The sequence below is a fragment of the Argentina silus genome, assembly GCF_951799395.1.
Source record: "Argentina silus genome assembly, chromosome: X".
NCBI lineage: Eukaryota > Metazoa > Chordata > Actinopteri > Argentiniformes > Argentinidae > Argentina > Argentina silus.
The window spans coordinates 14,092,584-14,102,583 of record NC_139653.1 but is presented as its reverse complement, the minus strand read 5'-3'; the positions used below and the strand labels follow the sequence as shown (position 1 = coordinate 14,102,583).

Sequence of the window (10,000 nt, the reverse complement as noted above, 5' to 3'; positions counted from 1 at the left end):
GGGAAGAAGAGTGAGACAGAGAGATAGACAGAGTGCGTACTGTAGTTCCCTCTGTCTCAGCCTATAAGTGTGTGTGTTTGTTTTACCCTTCCACGCGGAGCAAGTTGTGTTGCCCATCAATAATGAAACAGTGGTGTACAGTCAGATCCTAAACACTAAACTCCAGGATGAAAGATTAATATTTGATGTGTGTGTGTGTGTGCGTGTCGCGGTGTATCTGTGTGTGTCTGTGTGTGTGTGTGTGTGTGTGTGTGTGTGTGTGTGTGTGTGTGTGTGCGTGCGTGTGCGTGTATCTGTGCAGTAGCAGTCAGTGCAAGTGTATTCTGTGTAATATCCTGACTCAACTTGTTTAACTACTTAATACTGTATGTTCACCTTTCTCTCTCCTCTCATCTGCATCCCTCTCCCCTCTCCTCCTGCAGGACAGTGCAGAAACAGAGGTGGACAGGAACAAGTGTTGTACTCTGTGTAACATGTTCTTCACGTCTGCCATTGTGGCCCAGTCCCACTACCAGGGTAAAACCCATGCCAAGAGAGTCCGACTGGTACTGGGAGAACCAACTAGCTTACCTACAGCTACACCCAGCCCTACACCTACAGGTAACAGACAGGCCTACACACACACACACACGCACACACAAAATACACAGACACACACACTACAGGGAGCATGTGTGCGTGCGCGCGTGCGTGCGTGCGTGTGCGTGCGTCTGTGTGTGTGTGGGGGGACTGATAAGTGTGTGTGTGCGTGCGTGCGTGCGTGCGTGCATGCGTGTGTGTCTATGTGTGTGTATGTGTGTGTGTGTCTGTGTGTCTGTGTGTCTGTGTGTGTGGGGGGGGACTGATAAGACCATGCCTGATCATTACTGGCATGGCAGGTGTGTGCTTGCATGCTTCTGTGTGTACAGTGTGTCCATGTGTGTGATTGTGTGCATTTGTGATTGTGTGCACACACCTGCACACACACAAGCTTTGGCCTTGAATGACATTGGTGGCTACCCAGGGGCCTGAAAAAACAAAAGACCCAGGCCTCAAAGTGAGAAGCAAACAGCAGTTAATTTGGTCCTTCCACAGAACTGCTGCAAACCAGCCCTCAACCCCAAACTGATCAATAATTCTATTGGATTCCATTTGACAGCTAACACACACACCTAATCCCCACTAAAGAGCAAAGTAATTAACGGAGTGTAGAAATACAGGCTCACACACACACACACACACACACACACACACACACACACACACACACACACACACAAACACGCACACACACGCACACACACAGACACACACAGATTTTCAATTAAGAGTAATCAAATCTGAAAATCCAGAGAGCTCAATACAGATGGCTTTGTGTAAAGCAAACTACTGTAAAGATTATTTTTTACAAAATGTTTGGAGAGTGTCAGTCGTAGAGGTTCTCTCTGAGAAGTTTTTAAGATTTAATTTAAACATTTACTTGAACTGAAAAATGTAAAATGTAAGAGATCATTACATTTTAACTTCTCTGGAGGACTTGGATGACTTTAACAAACTTTGTTCTACTTCTGCAAGTGTCAGTTCTGTTGTGCAGTTCCCTGGAAGTTCCCATGGTTTTGTGACAGAGGGACCTGGAGGAAGGACAGAAAGTGAGGAAGAAAATGAGGAAGAGAGACCTTGGAGGAAGGGAAAGGGTTTCAGGAGAGATTAGAGTCAAACGTAACCTTCATGATCACTCAGAGACGGGCGCTGTTCCCTTAGACACACAGCCAGGCTGACAGCTAGACACACGCACACACACACACACACACACACACACACACATGAACATGCACATGGACACACACGCACACAGCCAGACTGACACACACACACAGACACTCTCTCTCTCTCACACATACACACACCCACACCTACACACACAGGCTGACAGCCTGACACAGACACACACACACACACACACACACACACACACACACACACACACGCTCTCTTCGAGTGTGCCCCCCCCCCCCCCCACACACACACACAGCCTGGGCCATATAAGAAGGAAATGCCCTTGTGATGTACAGAGATGTGAATGTATACCTGCCTCCCTCCCTCCCTCTCTCCCCATCTCCCCCCACACACCATCACCATCTCTCTCTCACACACAAACACACACACTCTCTCTCTCTACCTCTCTTGATGAAAAACACTTACTTCTGCTCAGCTGTGCACAGATCACAGAGAACAGACAAAAAACAAGGTAGAGAAAAAATCTCTCTCCCTGTTGCTGCTCAGCACGCACTGTTCCACAGAGCTGTCAGAGCAGAGGAGCCTCAATCCTCACACACACACACACACACACACACACACACACACACACACACACACACACACACACACACACACACACACACACACACAGACACACACACACACACACACACACACACACACACTTATCAGTCCCCCTCCACACACACAGACACACACACAAACACACACACACACACACACACACACAGACACACACACACACACACACACACACACACACACACACACACACACACACACACACACACACACACACACTTATCAGTCCCCCTCCACACACACAGACACACACACAAACACACACACACACACACACACACACACACACACACACACACACACACACACACACATAGACCCAGCATTGTTCAGATGAGGCGAACTACTGTGGTGTCTACAGTACAGAGCTTTTACAGTAGAGGACTCCTATGGCACAACAGAGAGAGAGTCAGAGGGAAAGAGGACGGAGGAATGGTAGCGAGAGTGATAGAGACATGTCCCCCAGAGGAAAAGAGAACTGCAGTTGAGGAGACTCCCACAGAGATCGAAGGATCTAAGAGAGAGAGAGAGAGTTTGTTTGTGTGTTATGGTACAGAGAGAGAGAGTGTGCTGTGCAAAAGTGTGTGTTTGTGTTTGAGAGAGAGAGAGAGAGAGAGAGAGAGAGAGAGAATAATATGTGGGTGTGGATGGAGAGAGGAGCAAAGACCCAGCCATGGATAACTATGTGAATGTTCATAGCATGTTCATGGGCCTCATGGCCTCATGTTGTGAAGTTATGACTAACTAACCAGTTCACTGCATTAGAAACACACACACACACACACACACACACACATACACACACACACACACACACACACACACACACACACACACACACACACACACACACACACACACACACACACACACACACACACACACACACACACACACACACACACACACACACACACACACACACACACACATACACACACACACACACACACACCTTGTAAAGTATAAAGTTGTGATTGGAAGGGGCAGCATGTGATATTCTGTGTGTGTACTGTGTTCAATGTCAGTACAGTATAACACTAGAGACAGAAGCACATTTACATGACAGAACTGCACATTTGGACATGCCATCTGGCATCAGACCTTTTTTGCAAGATGTGGCTATGGACCTACAGTAACACCACCATCTCCTCACAGAAAAACACACTTTCACCAAACACAGATACATACATACACATGCATTACACCACCCTCCACACACACACACACACACACACACACACACACACACACACACACACACACACACACACACACACACACACACACACACTGTCCCATTGTCATGTTTGTGCCTGTTGGCTATTAATGGGCAGTCTCCATGGTAACCAGTGCCATGTCATGAGGAGCAGGTGACCTGGAACCTTTCCACTTCTGTTCTAATATCTTTATTCCCAAAGACAGAGGAGAAGAAGAGGGGAGAGTTGACAGGGGAGGGGAGGAGAGGAGTGAGGACATGGGAAGGGAGGAGAGGAGAGGAGAGGAGAGGAGAGGAGAGGAGAGGAGAGGAGAGGAGAGGAGAGGAGAGGAGAGGAGAGAAGAGATGACAGGATGAGAGGGGTGAGAAGGGGTGGGGAGGGGAGGAGAGTGTAGAAATGAAAGAACAATGGAGAAGAGGAGAGGAGCCTCACAGTCTGAGAGTAGGTCTCTGGAGTGCCTTTGACCCTCATCTGAGTTCTATGGATCTATCGCTCTTTACTTTAGTCTCCAGTGAGATGGTCTGTCCAGTCCTTACGCCCTGTTGAATGTGTGTGTGTGTGTGTGTGTCTGTGTGTGTGTGTGTGTGTGTGTGTGTGTGTGTGTGTGTGTGTGTGTGTGTGTGTGTGTGTGTGTGTGTGTGTGTGTGTGTGACTCCATTGTGAGTTCTTTAATATACATATACTGTAATTTCAAATGGACTCAAGAAGGCCATTAACATAAATAATGTTTTGGGCTATTAAAGCCAGTGTGGGTTTAATCTGAGCTGATTTTAATGTGCTCTGTCTCTCCCCTCCTCCCCTCTTATCCCTGTCACCCTTTTCCCTCTCCCTTACTTTTCTTCAACCTCTCCCCTTCCTCCCTCTCTCTCCCCTCTCCCTCCTTCTTTCCCTCCCTAGATTCGTCTCCGTCCACCCCCCAACCCACAGAGCCTCCACCTCCTCCACCTCCCCTGCCCTGGCTGTCCTCCCTAGCACCCCCAGTGACGATGGTGGGTAGTGGAGGTGAAGCAGGGAAGTACTGCTGTCTGTGTGGAGCCTGGTTCAACAACCCTATGATGGCCCAGCAGCACTACGAGGGCAAGAAGCACCGCAGGAATGCAGCCAGGACAAGACTACTGGAGCAGCTGGCTGGGAGTCTGGACGCCACCGAGACTACAGGTCAGTCACACAAGTCAAACACAGAGACTACAGGTCAGTCACACAAGTCAAACACAGAGACTACAGGTCAGTCACACAAGTCAAACACAGAGACTACAGGTCAGTCACACAAGTCAAACACCGAGACTACAGGTCAGTCACACAAGTCAAACACAGAGACTACAGGTCAGTCACACAAGTCAAACACCGAGACTACAGGTCAGTCACACAAGTCAAACACAGAGACTACAGGTCAGTCACACAAGTCAAACACAAAAGGGTTCTACACACTATTGACTAAACTCAGTGAAGCCCAACTGGGCTGTACTGTGCTGAGCCTGGTTATGCATCCACTATAGTTGCTGTAACTGTAATGAAAGGACAATCTGAAAAGACAATATGTGAGCCAGCATAGTATGGTTTGGTTTGGTGGTGTGTAAAGCCTCACTTTGTGCCCTTTAAGGGGAGTGAACGCAGATTATGTTTAAAGTTTAAAAGATGGATGTTTTTTGTGTGTGCACTTCACAGTGGTAATGAAACCTTAGTGTTGGTTCAATCAAATGAGTAATGCACTTAATTATTTAGTTTTTATAACCACAACTTAGCATTACCATTGTTGCGTGTACAACAATGGGAGTGGTAGGACCCCTGTTAGCATGCTCCAAAAAACAGGACTGAATCTACCCAAAATCACTTAGATGCTGTGATGCATCACTGAGATGTTGTTGTATAATATTGGATGATATCACCAACAATAGAGTTGTTCTTTTATTCAACACTTCATCTTTGAAAATTGAATTAAGAATTAATAGACAGACTGACATATGCAACATTCAGAACTGTTAAGAAGACAATTAGGGAGAACATAAAAGAATAAAAAGAAAATAAATTAAAAGCAGATAGCAAATGAGTCCTATTGATTCTGAAATTCACATTATATAACTTGATATTATTTATTCATTTGGCAGAGAGCCCTCTTTATAGCAGTTTCCATGGTAAACAAGTGGACTTTAATGAACACATACACACACACACACACACGCACACACAAGCACTCACGCAAGCAACCACCCACATACATATATGGTGAATATGTGGATGAGTTACCCAGGTGAAGTGTTTTGTGCACCTGGTGCCACTCAGTAAACACTAATATCACAAACATGTCATAATCATTAGTTTACAGTAATAAAACAGTTTAATTGTGTCTTAGTTCACAGTAATAAAACAGCTTGATTGTGTCTTAGTTTACAGTAATAAAACAGCTTGATTGTGTCTTAGTTCACAGTAATAAAACAGCTTGATTGTGTCTTAGTTTACAGTAATAAAACAGCTTCATTATAATAAGTAATATGATGAATAATAATTCAGTGATTGAGGAAGAGCCGGCGGGGCCTGAACCAGCAACCATCCAGTTACAGTACAGGGCAACCCCAACCATAACCCCAACCCCAACCCTAACCTCAACCCTAACCCAAACCCCAACCCTAACGCCAATCCCAATCCCAATCCCAACCCTAAATCCTAACCCCAACCCTAACCCCAACCCCAACCCTAACCCCAACCCCAACCCTAACTCTAACCCCAACCCTAACCCCAACCCTAACCCTGTATGGCACTACATTCTGTCACACACTGTACTGTAGCCAGAGGGCAGGACCAGAAGGTGAGGTGCAGTAGCATACCAGAGGAGGCTGATGAAGGTAGACATTGGGGACAGGCCAACTGTAATGCAGGGAATGGAATTAGGAATGGTTTATTTTCTTCCTCCACCAGCCTCCCCTGTTGCATACAGGGAGGGTACAATTAAATCACAATTATCAGTACACTCAAGCATAGGGTTCCCGTAACATATACTAAGATGAACTTAGATACAGAATGATGCGACAATATCAGTTGAAATGCTTCCGCCTATCCTGGTTTCAACACTGCATATTTTCACATGTGAATGTGAGCGTGAGACACAGTCACTCACACGCACACACACACAGACACATACACACGCACACACACACACACACACACGTACATGCACACACACACACACACAAACACACATATCCTTGTATTTCACTTCACTGTAGAGAGGTAGCTTGTAATAAGCATTTAATTGTACTGTTTACAGCTGTATCCTGTGCGTATGATAAATAAACTTTGATTTGATTTTGATTTAATTTGACACACTCATTGCCAGAAACAGTCATGCACTGCTCTGTGTGCTCCAGGTGTCATGACAGAAATGGTCGTCTCCAAAGCCAAAACGTGTGAGTCACGTTGCCTCCTACTCTGGCTCAGGGGGTTTCAGCGGTGTCATGTGCATATGTGTGACCCAGATCTGTGAGTCCTGGACTGTTTCTTAGGAATCTGTCTCTACGTCCAACTGCACAGGATCAGGACTCAATAGAGTGGCTTTAGGTTATGGATATACAGTGCTCTGTATAATTTGGCTCTATACTCCAAAAGTTTGGAATATAGAGGGGGGGAATTTGTATAAAAAGTGTTGTCATTTCTAAATGGTGAAACCTATATGGACACAAATACCATCAAATACACTCTGAGAATATATACTTTAACCTCATAGTAAGTGTTTGAATTCAAATCTACACTTTTGGAGTCTAGAGCCAAGAGAAGAACAAATGCTTCACTGTCCCATTACTCACATAGTGCACTGTTTGGATTGCTGGATAATAGGTCACAATACAACAAAAAGGTTGTTGTTATACTAACTTTTATACTGTTATAGTTTTAGTATTAGCTCATAGAAGAGGCATGTGCACTTCATGATAATGACAATAACTTTATTTATAAACAGTTTTTCATACAAGGGCTGAAAATGTAGAGTTTGCTAGTTTGCTGTTGCTATTAGATGCTTCCTAATGAGACACCTCCTCATGCATGATTCTACACCTCTGATTGGCTATTATCACAACTTTAGGTGTGAAGTCACAGGTTTGTTTAGTCTCGTCTGAGGCTAATAGGGAGAGGGAGAGAAAAAGAGAGAGAGAAGACAGCTGGGGACACAGAGAGACAGAAGAGCGTTATCTTCTACCCTTTGTTCTCCCTTTTCCCCCCTCCTTGAGTATTTTCTCATTCCCCTTCCCCTTTCTCTTGTACTGTTATTTCCCCCATATCTCTCTCCTCTGACTGTGTGTGTGTGTATGTGTGTGTGTGTGTGTGTGTGTGTGTGTGTGTGTGTGTGTGTGTGTGTGTGTGTGTGTGTGTGTGTGTGTGTGTGTGTGTGTGTGTGTGTGTGTGTGTTTGTCTCCACCGGGGGTTCCGATCTCTCGTCATGCCTCATTCATCATCCTCATTAGCCTCCCATGCGGCGTGGGTGAGATATTCGCACACACACACACACACACACACACACACACACACACACACACACACATACAGCTACACAAAGGTGTACTAAACAGATACAGTTTGCAGAGTTGAGGCCTCTCTGGTATGATAGATGTTTAGCCAAGCAATCCCATCTCTGTTTTCTGACAATTACCTCCTTCTGCCTCTGCCTCAACAAACACACACACACACACACTCAAACATGAATGCACACACACACACACACACACACACACACACTCAAACATGAATGCACACACACACACACACATGCACATACACACACATACACCACACACACACACGTGCACGCACACACACGCACGCACGCACACACACACACACACACACACACACACACACACACACACACACACCACTCTCTCTCCTTCTTCATGTCTTCTTTGTGTCAGAGAAGAGAGTTTACTGGGACAGGCTCTGATGGTGTGATTCTCCTCCTACACTGCTGTACCTGACCTACACCTACAGTACTGATCCACTACAGACCAGGCCCCTACACTCTCACACACACACACACACACACACACACACACACACACACACACACACACACACACACACACACACACACACACTCCTACAGAGACCTCCACACACACACACACACACACACACACACACTCCTACAGAGACCTCCACACACACACACACACTCATACAGAGACCTCCACACACACACACACACACACTCCTACAGAGTACAAATATAAAGTGACAGAGTCTACAAGACAATTTTTGATCATCATCATCAACATTAATCTGCACCACAATACCATGGCATCTTTACTGTAGCAAGTCATTTTCCTTGAGTGTAATGGTGGCTGCTTGTGTGCACGTGTGGATATGTGTGTGTGTGTGTGTGTGTGTGTGTGTGTGTGTGTGTGTGTGTGTGTGTGTGTGTGTGTGTGTGTGTGTGTGTGTGTGTGTGAGAGACACTGACATGATCTTCATGGCCAAACAGATTCAGGAAATGTGCTGGGAACAAAATAAAGATCTTTACATGGCTTCAGACCGCGAGATGCTCTGGCAGCTCTCCTAACTTGGTGTGTCACCAAATCGATCGTAAAGCAGTTCCACAGCGGGACGCATGCCATGCATGAATTCTGGTATGAGGTCTCCAATCACAGCCCTTCAATGTCGAGGTTGGGGTCAAGCAGGGATGCGTCTTGGCATCCTCCTCCTCTCCGTTGTCACACAACTACCTTGGCACAGCTGATGGAATACACCTACAATACCATTTAGATGGAACACCTTTCAACCTTAGACGCTTCCAAGCCCCAACAGATGTTTGAACTACAATATGCTGACGACTACGCACTCCAGGCTCACACTCTGGAATCCATGCAACATGCCCTCAATGCAATCTCCTCCATATACCACCTCCACATACCTCAACATCAACGGCGTCCCCCTCCAAGTAGTGCACCACTTCACTTACCCTGGTGCCCCTCTCTCACCATCCCCCTCTGTAGATAATGAGGTCCATACTCGTATAAATAGACCCTCCACTGCCTTCTGACACCTCCCCTCAAGAATATGTAAGAACCGGAACCTTAAGATCTGCAGTATGCGTCTCTACCGTCTCTAACCCTAACCCCATACAGGCGGATATCCAAATCCTAGAGGCCTTTCGGATCAGATGCCTTCAACGGATCCTTGGTGAACCAATACTGTTCTCCCTCCTGGCATGCCAGATCATCGCTTACCTCGCCAAGCCCTCTACGGCAAGCTAAGTTCAGCAAAACGTACTGCTGGAGGACAGTACAGCTAAGGTGTGTGTGTGTGTGTGTGTGTGTGTGTGTCTGTGTATGTGTGTGTGTGTGTGTGTGTGTGTGTGTGTGTGTGTGTGTGTGTGTGTGTGTGTGTGTGTGTGTGTGTGTGTGTGAGTACCTGACTCTCAAGAAGGTGATGTGCAAGAAGACAACTACATTTACATT

The 10,000-nt window shown here is 46.1% G+C and overlaps 1 protein-coding gene across 1 annotated transcript in view; it reads left to right on the top strand.

Moving 5' to 3' along the window:
• LOC310822241 (zinc finger matrin-type protein 4) overlaps positions 1 to 10,000 on the top strand; it is a gene marked incomplete at both ends in the record, with an annotated part of 23,499 nt that overhangs the window by 9,935 nt on the left and 3,564 nt on the right. The window contains 2 exons of the mRNA XM_083694589.1: positions 423 to 600; positions 4,458 to 4,718. Coding sequence (XP_083550715.1) covers positions 423 to 600; positions 4,458 to 4,718 — 439 coding nt within the window. The remainder of the gene's footprint in view (positions 1 to 422; positions 601 to 4,457; positions 4,719 to 10,000) is intronic.